Genomic DNA, 19,406 nt, shown 5'->3' on the forward strand with positions numbered 1-19,406 from the left:
CTTTGAACATGCTATTATATACGTATTGCAATGACTTCTTTGAATGTATTGTCTCTCAATGTAGATGGGATCCACTCTCCCATTAAACGCGCCAAGCTTCTCACTTACCTCCGCAGGGAACGAGCGGACGTTGCGTTTCTTCAAGAAACACACTTCACAGATGAAGAACACCGTAAGTTGAGACGGGATTGGGTGGGACAGATTGGCTTCGCTTCCTACAGCTCTCGACAGCGAGGGGTGGCCATCCTCATACACAAAAGGATACCATTTACTATTCAGCAACAGATCTCTGATCCTGAGGGGAGGTATGTTTTGCTGGTGGGGGAATTATGGGGACAACCAATTGTTTTCTGTAATATCTATGCCCCCAATGTCTATTCTCACACTTATTTTTCTCGCTTGGTCACCCTCCTGACCCCATACACTTCCAGTTTACTTGTGTTGGGGGGTGATTTTAATGTAACTGCTAACCCTGCCCTGGATTGCCAACCAGCAAAGAATGCCACTAAAGAACATTTCAGTAAAGGAGTGAATTACCTTATGAGGGAATTGGGATTGCTAGATGTGTGGCGGACTCTTCACCCTGAAGAGCGGGATTTTTCCTTTTATTCTCACCCCCATATGTCCTATTCCCGTCTCGATTATTTTCTCATCTCCGAATCTTGGTTTCCCAAGTATGCCTCGGCCACCATGCTCGCCCCAACTCTATCCGACCATTCTTTACTTCATATCACTCTCCAGTTTTTGCGGTCCTCGGGTGAACGCATCTGGCGCATGTCTCCACAACTGTACACCGATAAAAACTTTCACGAATTCTTTTCCAAAAAATGGGAAAACTTTCTCCTCACAAACTCTGTCTTAGATGCCGGACCTGTTGTTTACTGGGAGGCCGCAAAGTCTGTCATGCGGGGCCACATTTTAGCTTACTCTTCCGCTCTGAAGAAGCGACGCGAAGGTGAACTTCTCGCTCTCACGAGAGAGCTGCAGGAACTCCGTCGGGTTCACATCTCTCAGCTTACTCCTTCAATCAGGGCCTCTTTGAAACAATTGAAAGATAAGATTAATCATCTTCTTGATGCAAGGGCCCAACGCAGCATATACTATTACAAATATAAACTGCACGCCTGGGGTAACAAAACGGGACGCATGTTGGCAAATCTAGTCCGACCGCCCAAAGCCAAACATGTCATCACCGGTATTAAAGACAAAACGGGTCGCCTACACACCAACCCCAAAGACATTTCGGATCAATTCGTCAGTTTCTATAGGGATCTCTACACGGCATCATCGGCCGATTCGCTCGCTCGGGAGGATTTTTTCAAGGATCTCCCACTACCATCTTTATCGGAGGAACAGCAGCGCACTCTGAGCTCTCCTATTTCTGGACAGGAGCTCCAGGTGGCTATTGGCAAACTCACTCTTGCAAAAACTCCGGGCCCTGATGGAATGGGACCGGAGTTTTATAAATTATTACCCCCCACGGTTTTGCCGGCTTTGCAATCCTACTACACTGGTCTTTTGACCGACCTCCCACCTGGAGATACTCACAACCGAGCACATGTTATTCTTCTCCCTAAGCCAGGCCGCCCACAGGACCAATTGGGATCATATCGACCAATATCTCTCCTAAACCAGGATGTTAAAATCTTGGGTAGCATACTGGCAGTCCAGCTAAATTATTTTTTGCCGGAGCTGATTCTCGAAGACCAGGTTGGCTTTGTCCCCGGTCGCCACGCCTCGTTAAATCTTTTGAAGGTCTTATCAGTTTTGCAGGCCTCTCACGCAACAGAGGCCAGAGCTCTCATCGCCAGCCTTGACGTTGAGAAGGCATTCGATATGGTCTCATGGGAACACCTTTTTTGGGTCATGGGACGGTTTGGCATTACTGGGGATTTTGTCCGGTGGATAGCAGCTCTTTACTCTCGACCTTCCTCGCAGCTTTTGGTAAACGGGGACCTCTCTGCTTCCTTCCCTTTGGGACGCGGCACTCGGCAGGGATGCCCCTTATCCCCTCTCCTTTTCCTGCTATCGTTGGAGCCCTTAGCACAACGGATTCGGCAGGATCCGCACCTTGAGGGTCTTCGTGTGGGGACTCACGAATTCCGTATTAGTCTGTTTGCGGACGACATGCTTCTTTACATCAATCACGCGGACACTAATTTGCCAAGGCTTATGAAACTTATACAACTATATGGGCGCTTCTCCGGTCTCAAGATAAATTTTGACAAAACGGAGGTCCTGTTGCTTGGGACGCCAGGTGCACCACGTTGGACGAACACCTTGGGTGTGAGAGTGGCCTCTGGGAAAATTAAATATCTGGGCATCATGTTGTACTGTGACCCAAAGCGCTTATATGCAGCTAATATCACTGCCGCAATTGGTAAGATTAAAAACTTGTGCCACCGCTGGCGAGCTTTGCCGTTGTCCCTTATGGGCAGAGTGGCATTGGTCAAAATGGTACTCTTCCCCAAACTTTTATACCCTCTTCAGACCATTCCTGTATGGGTGTCTTCCTCCGACGAGCGTTCCTACCTCGCTACTGTCCGATCTTTTATTTGGAGCGAGAGGACACCCAGAATTCGCCTTTCTAAACTACTCCGAGCCAAACAGCATGGCGGCTTAAACATTCCTGATCTACGCGCATATAACGTGGCAGCTTTATTTCGTTGGATACACGCACATTTGGCACCTGACTCCCAATCCTCCTTTTCGTCTACGAGTCTGCTGGACTCCTGCTGTCTCCCCATATCTTTTTCCTCCTTTCTCCATGGCTGTTCTGGGGGGTGCTCAGGTACTATCTCCTCTCCTTTTTCTGCGTCTTTTCTCCCCTTACTTCACCCCTTCCGGAAGGCTTGGGCATGGTGGCGAGGGAAGCAGAACCGGCTGGCCCGTTTCTCCCCCTTTCTTTCACTACTTCGCAATCCTGACTTCCCTCCTGGTATGACACGTTTATGGGGTCTGTCTGACAGGGGAGAGCGAGATATCACCGTGGGAGCGATTTTAGACATTGGGGGGGGACCTTTCCTTCCTTTTCTCAGGTCCAGGCTTGCTGGGGTCTATCCTCCCAACACATACACACATATTTACAACTTCAACACTATATTTCCCCTCAGATTGTTCGCTTTGCTGGCAAATGGGAGAGTGGATCCCTTGATAATATCTTTATGGAGACTCCATCCTCCATGAATACTATTTCACGCTGGTACTCTGCATGTCGAGACCACCACCCAGAGTTGGCTTTGGTGGCACTAGCCAAGGAGTGGTCCTCTGATATGGATAGCACTGTCACTGTACAGGACTTGCATAAGTTTTTCCAGAACACTTATCTTATGGTAAAGGCAGTCTCCCTTCAGGAGATACAGTTCAAGATTCTCCATAGAGCGTACATAACCAGAACACGTGGAGTACGTATGCATTTGTGGGCTGACGCTAAGTGCGTCCGGTGTGCTAAAGAGCCAGGTACACTTCTCCATACCTTTTTTGATTGTCCAACCCTTACATTTTGGGGCCAGACCCATCACTACCTAGAACGGGTACTTCAATGTACTTTTGAGTGGAATAGTGCAGCGCTTTTGCTAGGGGATGTTCAGGACTTCATACAACAGGGATTGGACTTCCAAACTCAGAAGTTTATTCTGCATGCTGTCCTTCTGGGCAAATCTCTTGTGCTGCAGCAATGGTCCACCGCAGAAGCTCCTGGCTTCAATCTATGGCTAGTTAGAATGAGGTTGCAGGCTAGATTTGAACTTGACTCTTATGCCTCTAGACCTCAAGTTATGTGGATTACTTATTGTACCCTGTGGGAGCGCCTCTTAACTATGTCTTCCTCTGCTGCTGCACCGCCATGATTTTTGTCTTTTGCTTCAGAGAGCTGGGTTCCTATATGTTGTTTGCTGATTGTACATGTGACCACCTGCATTTGGTCCTTTCTTGGGGTACTATGTTTCTGCACTGACAGCGGTGGCGATATCAACAACCGTGATTCCTGTAGACTACCAGCCCGAGTGGATGTGCGTATGTGACGGTTTGATTGAGAGTGTGTTTGTTGGTTTGAATGACTGATGGACAAATCGTTTGGGGATTCCTGTTTTCTTTACACTCTCTTCTTCTTCTATAGAAAAAGGGCACGTGTGAACCATGTTCTTATTCCGTTATTGCCATTGTTTGTATACACCGAACTGTATGTTATTCTGATGCCTTAGTTCTTTTAGTGTCTGCAGTTCTGTATTATCTGCTTGTTGTACATGGTTTTTGTGACCTAATAAACATGATATTACAAAAACAAAAAATAGAGCAGAGGCTGCATAACTTAGTGAAGCAGCATGGTGATCCAGGGAGGAGAAGAACTGTAGCTTGATCCAGGCTGGTTCCAGAGGGAAAGTGAGTATCTTTCCTCTTGAGAGAGGATTTTGCTTCATATTTATAGGGTTGAGACCTGTTCTAAAAATAGAATCCATTCTCTGTTCCTAGGTGGATGATGATTGAATTACAATGGCTTAACATGGTGTCCCAATACAGAGTATTGTTACTGTCCTTGCTGGATGAGGTGTAAATCTGTTTGAGTGGTTTAAAATGAAGGATAGGCAGATGAAGTCATCTGATTGAATGAGCTTCTATTGTTAGTTCAGAGATGAATTTGATGTGAAGGGCTCTTGTTTGATCTACATCCTGTTAAAGTTCTGTTTAGCTCTGGTATCCACCCTGGCTATGGTCTAGATCGGGGGTCGGCAACCTGCGGCTCCAGAGCCGCATGCGGCTCTTTTCCACCTTTGCTGCGGCTCCGGTAGTGTGTCACGCAGGCATGCACCTTACAAGTCCAGCGTCGCGGCGGGAAATAGCCATGCTGAGCAGTGAGCTCAGCACATACACAGATGAAAGCCTTGCTTGCTGATTGGTCCGGCGGCGCCGTGCCGCCGGACCAATCAGCAAGCAAGGCTTTCATCTGTGTAGTGCTGAGCTCACTGCTCAGCATGGCTATTTCCCGCCGCGACGCTGGACTTGTAAGGTGCCTGAAAAAGAAATCATCCTGGCCGGGGTCGGTGTCATGCTCCGGAGATCTACAGCCTTCCTATCTCCCTCTCCCTTCTACCTGCTTCCGGCCATATCCCCTGCTCCGCGGCTCTCTTCGGCAACTCAGCAGCAGCTTCTGACGTCGGGGCCTACCCTCTGCGAGTCCCGCTTGTTTCAACTTCCTTTTTCCACAAAGGCGGGACTCGTAGAGGGAAGGCCTCGATGTCGGTAGCTTGTCTTGATCACCGCTGCTGACAAGTTGCTGAAGAGATCCGCGGAGCAGGGGGGTGTTGCCAGGTGCAGGTAGAAGGGAGAGAGCCAGATGCAGGACTCGTGGGTGAGGGAGCAGAAGAGAGAGAGAAAGAGAGAGGGGAGGGAAACAAAAGGAAATCTTTCATACTGGGCTGGGCCGGAGTGGAGGGAGGGTGGAAAGATTCTAGCTACAGGGTGCAGTAACAAAGGAAAAGGGGGGAAAGCTGAAAATGGAGATAGTGACACAAAGAAGAGAAAGGGTAAGCAGGACCTACTGAATCAGGATAGAGATACAGAGGGGACATGAAGAGAAGGTGAAATAGAGACATAGAAGTAATGCTGAAAAAGTGGGGGGGGGGGAGATAAAGACATTGAAAGGGCAAATGGTGAACATGGCGTAAAGATAAGGACAGAGACAAATGAAGATTCTGAAAAAGTGGTGAGATAGGGATATAGGTGAGATGGACACAAAGAAGGGTGATGCTGGAAAATAGGTGGAATGGTAATTTTGACAGACACAGAAGGGAAATGCTGGATCAGGGAGAGATGGGGCTCAGGCTGGATGGAATGAGGAGAAATGCCTTGTTGGCCAGGAACTTCCTCTCCTACGTCAGAATTGACGTCAGGGAGCGGAATGCTGGTCAGCACGACGCTTATGCAGAGAAAGCTTGGGACAGCGGTGGCTTGGGGGCTATTCCCCGATGGCGGTGGCAGCAAACCGAGTGGCTTGGGGGAGGGCACAGAGAAAGAAAGAAAAGGGGCAGACAGGGAGACAGAAAGAAGGGGGAACAGGGAGACAGAAAGAAAAAGTTGGGGGAGAGAATGAGGTCTGGAGGAGAGGAAACATACAGGAGGCTGAAAGAAAGGAAGAAAGATTGGATGCACAGTCAGAAGAAGAAAGTGCAACCAGAGACTCATGAAATCACCAAATAGCAAAGGTAGGAAAAATGATTTTATTTTCAATTTAGTGATCCTGTATATAGCATTAAGATAAGAAACAATATATGCAGTGTTAGATTTGTTTTATAATGGTTTTGCGGCTCCAAGTTTTTTTTTTCTTTTCGAAAACGGGTCCAAGTGGCTCTTTATGTCTTAAAGGTTGCAGACCCCTGGTCTAGATTCACGAACCTGCCTGATCCGGGCAGGTCCGATGCATTCACAAAACTCCAATATGCAGATGAGGGTGATCGGAGGTACGCCCCCATCTGCCTTCCCGGATCGCTCTATAGCGATCCCAGCGCATGTGCAGACCATCTGTAGATGGTCTGGGCATGGGCTGGACCTCTGGGCCTGGCATAGATTTATTTTAAAAACTTTTTTTTAGGAGCCTGTGGTTTTTAACTCGTTGTGGGATAAAACCATGGGCTTGCACTTTGGGGAAGGGTGGGAGAGTTGGGGCAGGCAAGCAGACGTGTTTGGGAAGGAGACATGAAGGAGATCAGCCGGGGCTGGTGGCGAGAAGTGCAGCCCAGCTTTTAACACATAGGTTAAGACCGTGGGTTAAAAACATGGGCTCGCAGCAGAGCATGGCTAAAGAGAGCAGGGAGGCATGGTGGAATAGGGCAGGGAGGCAAGGGGAGAAGAGAGCAGGGCGGCATGGCGGAAGAGAGGAGAGCAGCAGAGAGCTGGGCACTTTTTGGATAGTTTCAGGGCTGCAGGGCTGGGATTTCAGGCAGAGAGCAGGACAGTTGGAAAGGCAGTGAGTGACTGGTTCCCAGCAGTCGCTTCTTTTGATTGGCCAGCCCAGTCGGTGTTCCTGAAGTGGTTTTTTTAGTTTAGTTTAGTTTTTTGTTTTTGTGAATCACTTCCTTCCCTAGCAACAGCAGCAGATGAATCCAGATACCAATGGGATAGCTCACATCTACCAGCAGGCGGAGATAGAGAAACTGATTAACAGGTGGTCCTATTGGCTGGCACTCCTCCTGTTTATCCAGTATTCTCTATCTCCCAGCAGGAAAAGGTCGCTATTCAACTAGCTCCTGAATTCTGACTGTGACTGGAAATTTTTTTTTCTCCTGTTGAGGTTTCTCTTCAGTGAGACTGCCATTCTATTTCTCCTGTTGAGGTTTCTCTTCAGTGAGCTGGCAATGCTATTTCTCCTGTTGAGATTTTCTCTTCAGTGAGACAGGGGTGTCCGGCTGAACGGTGCCGGCTTTAGGGGTTACACCTGGGCCCCCCCAGGTCCCTGCCTCACCCTCCCTCCAGTGATAGAGGGTCTGACTGGGTCTCAATTTTTTCTTCTTTCCCTTCTCTGTAAAAAAAAAAAGACCACAGTTGCTACATTCTGCCATGCTTTTGCTGCAAACTGGCATCAACCGGCCCTAACAACAAGCTTGTGATTATGTCTGGCTTTTACGGTTGTTTGAACTTCAGGTTCTGTTTGGGAGTCTTAGTACTGTGGGTTCGGTCATCATACATTTTAAGGTATGGATATTTTATTGAGGCTAAGTTTTATGACTAGAAATCCGTGGAGGGAGCCGGGACTTCCCGCCCTTCGCATGCACGCGCTTGGTTTCCTTGTTGGTTACAGCGCGGCAGTAGCGATGCGATTTCATGCTCGTACTTGTTCTCATTGTTGGGTTTCAGTGCAGCAGTAGTCCTGTTTATTCTGAGGCTCTCTTTCATCGGTGTTTGTCACGACCATGTGCAGCTGATTGTGCAGGTGCCGGTTTATAGCAGCGTGCATGAGATGGGACTTGTTTTTTTCCGGCGCTGTGGGCAGTCCTTCTGGTTATTCCCCAAGTCTGATTTTCTTTCTATGCAAGCCGCGGCAGGGTAAATTTTGCGGGGCTCGAATCCGACTATGTTTCTAGGAGCGTTGATGCAGCGACCACGTGTCAGCGAGAATCAGGCGTACACTTGGGTCTCCGGTGATGGCGGGAGAGCTGCAGCGTTCCAGTAGTTTGTTTCCAGCTGACTTTGGTCAGGGTATGCCGGGGCTTCTCTCCTTTCCGGTTCAGACAAGTTGTATGTGTTTCCCAGCTTTGCATGTGCAGATCAGATCGGGCAGGAATTGGATCGGGAGTAAGGTTAGTGAATGGGAGCGGGGTCACAAAGGGATCGCAAACCGATCAGTACATGATCGGGTTTGCTTTGTGAATCTAGCCCTAGGTCTTTTGCCTTATCTGAATATGTGTACTTAACACTTTCTGAAGGTGATGGCTCAGTCCTTTCTTTTGTAATAGGTGCATTTAACACAAAAATGAGCCTCTGTTGTTCAGACTGGGATAGTTCAGAGATGAATTTGGTCTTCTGGCCTACATCCTGTTATCCACCCTGGCCAGGTACTTTCTGAAGGCATATGGTTCAGTCCTTTCTTTTGTGTTCTATTGAATGGGGCATGTAACACCTTTCTGAACAGATGGCTATGCTGGCTCAAAGACCACATCAGAAATTCACTTTTAAATCCTTCAAATTAATAATTATAAAACATCTTAACTCCAAGCAGAATTATAAAAACATTTTAACTCCAAGCAGAATTATAAAACCATATCATTTTTACTTTAAGTCCCTCAGAATAAATGTTCTATTGGGCCAGGCAATAATTCAAATTCATAACCCCAGCAACATTAAACTAACTAAACTAAACTAAACCTTAAGTTTATATACCGCATCTTCTCCACAGATGTAAAGCTCGGCACGGTTTACAAGAACTTAAAATATAGGAAGAGAAGCATAGGGGGTTGGGGTTGCGTACAGGGGGGGAAGAGTGTCACCACCTAGTCTCTGGCCGAGCGGTTTTCCAACGCTAGGCAGTGACACACTTCTAACACCTGGCGTGAGCCCCTTTAAAGTAGGGCTACCTTGCAGGCTGGATACCCCTATGGTTTTCCTGGGCTAGATGTGGTGCGTTCTTGGCACAGAAAACTCCAGCAGTCAGATTGGCTTCAATAATAAATCATAGCTTTTATTGGGCCACTGGCCTTGGCAACCTCAGGCAAGACTGGTTTCACCAGTAACATAAATTTTGCACACAGGAAAAAGTTCATTCAAAATCAAAAATATAATTCCCACTACTCTGGACTTCCTAAATGCCTCATAGTACAAGCATTTTCCTTCACCAGAGTGCATTCATTAAAGGGGCTAACTCCCCTCAAAGTTCCAGGTTCTCTTATTCTAAGCAGTCTTGTAGAACCTGTTTATTTGGCAACAATTTTCCTGCGTTTGAACTGCAGGAGATAATGCAGGTCAAACAGAACAGTCCTTTTAGTTGGAGCTTTATCCAGTTCAAAAAGCACACGGAGTTAAATTACCTCCCACAGTTTGCTAATGTAATTAGCTAACAACTGTGCCTGCACGAGGTTTGGTATTATAATTCATAGACATTTAGGCAGATTCCCTGTACAGCGTTTGCTTAAATAAACTAGGCTAAACACATCCTATCAGCTCTAGTGCTTTTCTCACATCCAGCATATAGGAACACAACCTGGCAGTTTACACCCCTTTAACATCCTGTTAGCTTTTCTCACGTTCCAGCAGATCATCAGAAGACAGTAGGCAGAAGAAACATTTTCCCTGCCCCCACCTTTCCTTAGGAGATTTCCATGGGTTCACTCTGGATTTCTCCTAAGTTATAGCTTTCTCCTATCAACATAGGTTCAGGCATATATGGATCCACAGGAGAGTGTCCAACCTGTACCTCTGGCATGTCCCAATCGGTCAGAGACAGGGGCACTGAGTGTTTCCAGGCTAGTTCAGCCTCATGCTGGGATTCTGGCTCTGGCTCTGCTGCTGTCCTGGGGAATCTGCTGGTTCCTTTCTGCCATGTTCCTGCTCTCCTCCCTAGTTCATTAGAGAGTCTCCGTTTAAGCTGAGGGAAGAAACCACTCCCCTTTTCCGGCAGGGGAGAAAGTTTTCTTCCCTTGGCTTGAACCGTTCTCCAGGCTCCCTGCTGTGCTGCCTTCTGCTTCACAGACTCTGCAAACCCATAAGGCCAATCTTTACTGTTTGACCTCAGGACATTATCAGAGCAGTCCCAGCTTTCTGGACCTGCTTCCCTTTCTCCCTCTGAATCAAAACGGAATGGTCAGCTGACTTACTCCCCCGGGCTCTGACTTGGTTCGCCCTCCTGCATCTGGGCTTGTAATTCCTCCCAAATCTCTCTGTGACGAGCCTCGGGGTTGCAGGATTGTCACAAGAGAACATTACATTTTTATGAAAAGCCAAGTTTTCAGGTGCTTACGGAATAATTGGAGGGAGTTCAGGTTCCATAGTGGGACAGTAAGATTGTTCCAAAGCTCTGTGATTTTGAAAAGGAGGGATTTTCCCAGTTTACCCGCATAGAGAATACCATGTAGAGAGGGGAAGGATAGTTTGTTTTTGGGTGGGTTTGGTAGAGTCAGGACTCGAGGAGTTATAAGATAGTGGGATTAGGGGAGGTGAGGATGCCGTGAATGATCTTAAAAGCCAGGCAGGTGCATTTGAAATGAACTCTGGAAATCACTGGGAGCCAGTGAAGTTTGGCCAGAAGTGGGGAGACATGATCAGATTTGCGTTTTGCGAAGATCAACTTGGCCGCAGTCTTCTGGATTAGCTGGAGTCTTTGAAGACTTTTTTTTTGTTAGACTTAAATAGATGACATTACAGTAGTCTAGTTTGGAGAGGATGATAGATTGGACAAGGACAGCAAAATGTTGTTGGCGGAAGTAGGACCTTACTTTCCTCAGCATGTGGAGGCTAAAAAAGCATGATTTTGCCAAGGAGTTGAGATGGTCATTGAAGGAGAGGGAAGAATCGATAATGATGCCTAGGACCTTGCTTGAGAACTCTAGCTGCAGAGTGTCGCCAGAGGGCAGTGAGAAGAGTGTGGGCAGGTGTTCTAATTTTGGGCCGAGCTAGAGTAGTTTCGTTTTGGATTCGTTCAGTTTCATCTGTACCGAGAGGGACCAGGAGTGTAGTCTCGTTATGCAAGCTGTAATGTTCTCGTGGAGGTTGGTGAGGTTCTGTTCTGTCTTGAGAAGGACGAGGATGTCAGCGTATGTGTAGATTGTTTCAAGGGGAGATAGTTTGAAGAGTTTCAGAGAAGACATATAGATATTAAAGAGAGTAGGGGATAGGGGTGATCCCTGCGGGACTCCGCAAGATGGTTTCCAAGGAACGGACATGGTGCCATTTGTGTTGACAGTGTAGGAACAAGAGCATAGGAAGTTTGAGAACCACTTTAGGATGGTGGAGTCAATGCCTATCTCTGAAAGTTTATAGAGTAGAATATCGTGGTGGACGACATCGAAAGCTGCATAGAGATTGAATTGCAATAGGACAGCGAACTTGTTACGAGAATGTAATTGTTGCACCTTTGAAATTAAGGAGACTAGGCGATAGTGAAACTTCCGGCTCAAGCGCTGGTACTGAGTCCCCAAGTGCTGGCACAGGCAAGCCTCACTCTCCAGTCTCCAAAGGGGTTCTGGCGGTGAAGTCGAGTAGGGTCTGGCGTATAAGGGTTGATGTGTCCGTTGGTGGAGGTCCCATCAGGACAGCGCTTTTCCGTTTGGTGTGAGGCATTCTCTAAAGGAAAATCTAGCGAAATCGCTAGCGAGGTAACCGTTCACCCGACTAAAACTCGCAAGCCGCCGCCATCTTGGCCATTCCTCCTGTGAGCTAGGATTTAACAGAGAGAGGAAATGTCTTTTTTGTTTATTTTGTTTACACCACTGTGTCAGTGTGGTTAGAAGAAGGCAAAGGGGGGTGAAGAAGCTATAAAATAAACCCACCAAGATGTTTTATAAAAACACCCAATTGGGCAGGAAAATCGAATCAAAATCGATTTTCAATAGGCTGAATCGAATGGAATTTTTTTCCTGAATTGGGCAGCACTATTCTGAACTGCCAGGATATACATGCAACAAGATATCTGCTTTATCCCAGAGATACTAGAAACAAGAGGAAGAAAGAAAGAAATGGAGAGAGAAATAAAAAAAACAACTTAAGATGCTGTGCCTTTAAACCACTCAACAAGGCATCGTATCTGTCATGAGAGAATCTGATATAAGAACAGTAATTCTCAAAATAACATGCACCAGAAGGAAGTGTCAAGGTAGAAGGGATTTCCATTACTTATGGTACCTATAAAATGATCATAAAACAATGGAGATAACAATAAATGTACAATGCAATGTAGGAATAAATACTGTATAAAAATATGTATGGTGCTCAGAATTTGTAAGTCATTCACATCCATGCGGTAAAACATAAGATCCAGTATCTGTGCTCATTCTCATCCCTCATTGTGCAGTCAATTATGTTAACTATGCTGATCTTTTATATAGCCCTATGTTTCACTAATTGCTTCCTCAATTTGAAATAGCTTGTAGCTACATCTGGAAGAACTCCTCCATCGGATTCTTATAGTAGCAGCCTATAAAACAGTGACACGGCAAATAAAGACCTGCACAGTCCACCTGTTCTTCTCAATCAGATAAACTCATAGCATATGATATCATTTCACATAAATACATGCATATACTTGATCTTGATTGTCCTTGCCATTAGAAAATGACACGGGGACAAATTTTTCCCCGTCCCTGAGGGAACTAATTTTCCCGTCCTGTCGAGTTCTTTTCCTGTCCCTGCCCTTGCCCTTGCCCCATTACGCAAGCTCAGTCCTCATCTGCACAAGCCTCAAACACTTTAAAATCATAAGTGTTCAAGGATTGTGGAAGAGGAAACAACGAGTAACATAATCAAGTTCGCAGATGACACGAAACTATGTCGGTCAGTTGGATCACAAATGGATAATGAAGAACTCCAGAGAGATTTGAACCAGCTAGAGAAATGGGCAGAAAAGTGGCAGATGAAATTCAATATAGAAAAATGCAAAGTGATGCACCTAGGCACGAAGAACAAGGAACATGAATACAAAATGTTAGGTGTGACATTGAGCAAGAGCGAACAGGAAAGGGACCTGGGGGTACTGATAGACCGGACACTGGAACCGTCGGCACAATGCGCGGCGGCTGCAAAGAAAGCGAACAGGATGTTGGGCATGATCAAGAAGGGAATCACAAGTAGATCGGCTAACGTCATAATGCCGCTTTTACAGAGCAATGGTCAGGCCACACCTGGAGTATTGTATCCAACACTGGTCTCCCTACCTAAAAAAGGATATAACCCTGCTGGAAAGGGTACAAAGGCGAGCTACAAAGCTAGTAAAAGGTATGGGAAATTTGAGCTACAAAGAACGCCTCAGAAAACTGAGCTTGTTCACTCTGGAGAAAAGAAGAATGCGTGGAGATATGATAGAGACGTTTAAAATACTAAAAGGACTAGATAAAATCCAGCAAGATGCATCGTTATTCACGTTGTCAAATGTGACTCGGACGAGAGGTCATGTACTGAAGTTGAGAGGCGACAGGCCCAGAACAAATGTCAGGAAGTTCTGTTTCGCACAGCGAGTGGTGGACGCTTGGAACGCTCTCCCGGAGGACGTTGTGACGGAGACCTCCATTATAGGATTCAAGGGTAAGTTGGATGCATACCTCCTTGCAAATCAGATTGAGGGATACAGGTAAACAAGGTCTCATTATGAAGCACCTAGTTGGGCCTCCGCGTGTGCGGATCACCGGACTGGATGGACCAAGGGTCTGATTCGGTGAAGGCATTTCTTATGTTCTTATGTTCTTATGTGTGGTTAAGACAGAGCTTACAGGAATGGGGCAGGGACAGCGATAGAAACAAAACATATGGGGACGCGGAAATTAAGTTCCTGCAAGGATGGGGAAACATTTGTTTCCCCATGTCATTCTGTACTTACCATTTTCAGGACAAAGACTGTAGAAATCTATCCCAAACTGGAATTACTCCACAGTTATTGGAGTTCCTTGTTTGAAGTATAGACTGAAATTGTTGTCTCCCTTCAGCTTTGGTATTCAGTCATTAAATGAAGAGAAGGGTAAAAGGGGAATAGACAGGGAACTAGCTGAAACTCCTTCAAGCTATCCCAAGTCTATAAAAATATTAACCTGGATCTAAATAATCTTAAAAAATAAACCATCCTCCTCTGGTGGAATCCAGTTCTCCAACTGGTCCATGAGCTATCTCTGCAAACAACTCAGAAGCCGCATGGTCTATCTCGCCATCTGCTGGAGACCGACATATACTCAGCATTCTAAGGGTGCATGGTACCCTTAAGGGGCAAATCACGCATAACTACTTTTTCTCTGTCTCCTCCACTAGTCAACAGGTTCTGGAGTGGTCTAGTACAGACACTAAGGGGTCCTTTTATCAAGGTGCAGTAGCGTTTTAACGCGCGGAATACCGCACGTTAAACCGCCTGCCGTGCTAGTACCTAACGCCTCCATTGACGAGGCGTTAGGATTTTAGGCTGCTGCAGGGATTAGCGTGTGATGAAATGTCCGACGCGCTAGTGCGGCTTGATAAAAGGACCCCTAAGGAAATGCCATTGACACCATTGGCATGCAAAACCAAAAGTAAAAAGTGGCTATTCTAAATTTTCAAGATGTTTTAGAAAAATGAGGTTGACTATTATTAAAATAATTAAATTGCAGATTTGGTGGAAATACAGGTTATATTAGCACTTTTGCAAAACACCATCTAGAATGTAAATGCATTAGAATAAAAATCACTTTTTTTGCTTAGGTGAAATGTTTTATTACATTGTTATATTGATGCTCGATTTACTAAATAAATCTAGAAATGTAGTGATATTTTGCTTTCCTAAGCAGTTTTTTGCTTGGTTTTTTGTAGTATGAAGAATTAATGGAAGGCTTTAAAAATTTACACAAAGAATGTGAGCAACTCAAAATGTCTGGATTCTCCACTGCAGAAATAAGAAGGGTAAAAAGACCACCCCTCTCTAATTTTAAAACATGTGCATATAGCTGTATATTTTTTGTTTTCATATATACCTAGGTCTCTTCGGGGGGGGGGGGGGGGGGCGTTGGCTGTTATCAAATCAGAGCTTTTGTAACTATTCGCAAATTTAGTCTGTAAAGTTGACTATTAAGAGATTTTTACCTCTCTCAGTTTTAAAATAACATATTCTCTTAAGTGAAAATTGTTTCCTGGTTGTACATTTAGATAAGTCTGAGACTTTGGAAATAAATGATGGAAATATAAGGGTCAAGTAGAAAGGAAAAAGAAAGATGCATATACATTGTTATCCCAGGACAAGCAGGCAGGTATTCTCACTAGTGGGTGATGTCATCCGACAGAGCCCCGATACGGACATCTTGCAAGCATGTCTTGCTTGAAGAAACTCAGAAGTTTCGAGATGCCCGCACCGCGCATGCGCCAGTGCCTTCCCGCCCGATGCTCCGGGCGTGTCTCCTCAGTTCTTTTTCTTCCGCGGAGCTGAGAAGTCTATCTTCAATTTGCGCCCATTGAATATCTTTTTTTTGCCTTCTTTTTGCCGCGGGTTGAGTTCTTTTGGACTCTCCTGTACGTTTATTTCTTTCTTTGATTTCTTAAAAAAAAAAAAAAAAAAAAAATTTTTTCCTTCCGACTCCGGGTCGGCCGCGTGGCTGAGGCCCCGCGCCTTCGACCTTGCGGCGGAGCTTTTCTGGCCTATGTCCCGGCCGATTACTGGTTTCAAAAAGTGTAGCAAGTGCCAGCGCGCGATTTCGCTCACGGACCCTCATCGACGCTGCTTACAGTGTCTGGGACCGGATCACTTTCCGAAATCGTGCCAGCCTTGCTCCACTCTGACGGCGAGAGCGTTTAAGCGCCGCTGTCTGCTCTGGGAGTCCATGTTCAAGATGGAAGCTTCGTCAGATCCTGCAGCTTCAACATCGACATCGACGGGGGCTTTGACTCCTTCAGCGAAGCCCGCTGCCTCCCCAGCTGCTTCGGGCCTCCTGAAACCGGCGTCATTCACCCCGGTTTCGGCCCAGGCTTCGGCGCCGGTGCCTTCCTCCGTTTCCTCGGAGCAGGTATCGACCCCTACAGTTCCACCAGTGGTGCTCAAGGTGCCGAAGGCTGGCAAGCAGAAGCACACTACCCCTAAGGAGCGCGGAGACCGTGCGGAAGGGCCCCCTTTTGGTGCGGATCCCTCCATATTGGCTTCGCTGCGGTCCATTCTGGAGGCTCAGTTCGTTGAGCTCATGCAAACCATGGGGCCTCGTCTGATTGCCACCATCCAGGGTGACCTCCCAGCTTCGGCTTTGAGGGACGGACCACCCCCTCCTCCTCCTCCTCGCCGCACGACCTCGTTGCTCGGCGAGGAGGAGTGGCGAGTGGTGTCCGGGTCCTCGAGGAGGCCCTCCGAGAGTGCTATGCCTCCTTTGGAAACGATTCCCTCGAGGAGGGCTTCATTTAGTGATATGCCTCCTTTGGAGCCCATTCCCTCGAGGAAACCTTCGTTTAGTGACCTGCCTCCTTTGGAACCGATTACTCCGCCCCATGACTCAGTGTGGCGTCCACCTTCGGGACCATCCAGTCTGGGGCATAGCAGGAAGCAGGACGAGTTCTTCCGAACCCCCTATCAAGCCTGGCCGACGTCCAGAGAAGCACCGACTCTTCCGCCTTTGCGATCGACGGCATCGAGTCCGATCTGCTCCTTGGAAGCGTCTGACCCAGTCTCGCACAGGAGGTTTCGATCTCCTTCCAGGCATCGGGAGGGGCATCGGTCCAGGCATTCTTCGAAGCATTCCTCTCGACACTCGACCGTCTCGCCTCAGAAGAAATTGCCTCGGTTGGGGTATGCTGCTTCGCCTGGGTCTCCGCCTCCGGGCCCGGAGTTCGAGGACCCCGATGTTTTCTACTCGTCCTGTTGCTCACAGGCCTCTTTGGAGCCTGAGGCTTCGTCTTCTTCTAGTCCGTCTCGCAGACCGGCGACGGCGGACCAATTGTCCTTTTCATCGGTCCTCAGACAGATGGCAGATGACTTGGACATTACTCTAGATGCGGGGTCTCAATATTCCAAAGAGTATCTCGATACCATGCACTTGCCTCTGCCTCCGGCGGAGTCCTTGCGGCTTCCCTTGCACAAGCTCCTCGACCAGACCTTCATGCGCTGCTTCGAGTCTCCTTACTCTATCTCTGCGGTCCCTGGCAAGTTGGATTCACGGTACCGCACGGTACATCATAAAGGCTTCGAGGGTCCCCAGCTTTCGCACCAGTCCCTCCTGGTCAAATCCTCGCTCAAGCGGTCTCATCCTGGTCAGGTCTACGCTTCCGTACCTCCGGGCCGCGAGGGCAGAACCATGGACAAGTTTGGGCGCCGCATCTATCAGAATTCGATGATGGCGTCTAGAGTCCTGAATTACAACTTCCACTTTGCAACCTACTTGGAATTTTTTCTACCTGTGCTTCGAAAGTTCACTCCCTACATCGAGTCCCAGACTAGGTTTGAGTTTGAGGAAGTGGTTGCTTCGTTGTCCCAACTCCGACTTCAGTTGATGCAATCTGCCTATGATGCGTTCGAGCTCTCTGCCCGAGCGGCGGCTTGCTCGGTGGCGATGCGCCGGTTGGCCTGGTTGAGGACCATTGATATGGACCCGAATCTTCAGGACCGCCTGGAGAATGTCCCGTGTGCTGGGGCGGATCTTTTTGACGAATCCATCGAGACTGCCACGAAGAAGTTGTCTGACCACGAAAAGTCCTTCCAATCTATCCTTCGGCCGAAGCCCAAGCCTCAGCAGTCTCGACCTTCTCGTCCACCGTTGATTTATCAGAGGCGATATCAGCCGAGGCAAACTCCTCCTGCGAGACAACCGGCGAAGCGTCAGCCTCCCCAGAAGGGTCAGCCTAAGTCTCAGTCGCCGGCTGTCCCTAAGACCACACAGCCTTTTTGACTGTCTCGTCGAGGGCATAACCAACCTCGTTCTGCCTTCCCCTGTTTTTCCCATCGGAGGGCGCCTCCATCATTTTTATCATCGCTGGGAGGCCATAACAACCGACCTCTGGGTCCTTACTATCATCAAGGAGGGGTACTCTCTTCATTTCCATCGGGTCCCTCCGGACCACCCTCCAAGAGAGTATCCTTCCAACTTGACTCAGACCGCCCTTCTTCTCCAGGAAGCTCAGGCTTTGCTCCGGCTTCGTGCCATGGAGCCGGTCCCGTCGGACCAACTGAACCAGGGGTTTTACTCCAGGTACTTCCTGGTTCCGAAGAAGACGGGCGACCTGCGACCCATTTTGGACCTCAGGGCCCTCAACAAATTCCTAGTCAGAGAGAGGTTTCGCATGCTGACGCTTGCTTCTCTCTACCCCCTCCTCGAGCAGAACGACTGGTTATGCTCTCTGGATCTCAAGGAGGCCTACACTCACATTTCTATTCATCCGGCCTCCCGCAAGTTCCTCAGATTTCGGGTGGGACATCTACATCTGCAGTATCGAGTGCTTCCCTTCGGCCTGTCCTCGTCTCCCAGAGTCTTCACGAAGTGTCTGGTGGTGGTGGCCGCTGCACTCCGGAACAGGGGTCTTCAGGTATTTCCGTACCTCGACGACTGGCTCATCAAGGCCCCGTCAGCTCCAAAGGTCATTTCGGCGACCTTGACCACGATCTGCTTCCTACAAAGCCTAGGCTTCAAGATCAATTTCCCAAATCTCATCTGCAGCCTACCCAGTCCCTTCCCTTCATCGGGGCGGTACTGGACACCATTCAGCTTCGAGCATTCCTTCCTCCTCAGCGCATGGATGCTCTTCTTCGTCTCTGCCAGTCTGTGTCTTCTCGCCAGTCCATCTCAGCGAGACACATGATGGTCCTCCTGGGCCATATGGCCTCTACAGTTCATGTGACACCCTTTGCCAGGCTCCATCTCAGAACTCCTCAGTGGACCCTAGCTTCTCAATGGACTCAAGTGTCAGACCTGTTGACTCGACACATCGTAGTCACTCCTGCTCTTCGGCAGTCTCTACTTTGGTGGATGACCTCTTCGAATCTATCCAGAGGTTTGCTGTTTCACACTCCTCCTCATCAGAAGGTTCTCACAACCGATTCCTCGACCTATGCCTGGGGGGCTCATCTGGATGGGCTTCGCACTCAGGGATTCTGAACCAGTGCGGACCGCCTCCATCAGATCAATCTTCTGGAGCTCAGAGCCATCTTCTATGCTCTTCAAGCTTTTCAACATCTGCTTCACGACATGGTGGTCCTCATCCGTACAGACAACCAAGTCGCCATGTATTATGTGAACAAGCAGGGGGGCACGGGATCGGCCTTCCTCTGTCAGGAAGCTCTCAGAGTC

General features: G+C 47.9%; 1 protein-coding gene across 4 annotated transcripts in view; it reads left to right on the forward strand.

Annotated features, from left to right (window-relative positions):
• IFT81 (intraflagellar transport 81) overlaps nucleotides 1-19,406 on the forward strand; it is a 218,056-nt gene that overhangs the window by 59,192 nt on the left and 139,458 nt on the right. For all 4 annotated transcript variants that reach the window (XM_033955237.1, XM_033955239.1, XM_033955238.1 and 1 more), the window contains exon 5: nucleotides 14,965-15,054. In XM_033955237.1, the coding sequence (XP_033811128.1) occupies nucleotides 14,965-15,054 (90 nt within the window). The remainder of the gene's footprint in view (nucleotides 1-14,964; nucleotides 15,055-19,406) is intronic.

This window comes from Geotrypetes seraphini, chromosome 8 (assembly GCF_902459505.1).
Source record: "Geotrypetes seraphini chromosome 8, aGeoSer1.1, whole genome shotgun sequence".
Classification (NCBI taxonomy): domain Eukaryota; kingdom Metazoa; phylum Chordata; class Amphibia; order Gymnophiona; family Dermophiidae; genus Geotrypetes; species Geotrypetes seraphini.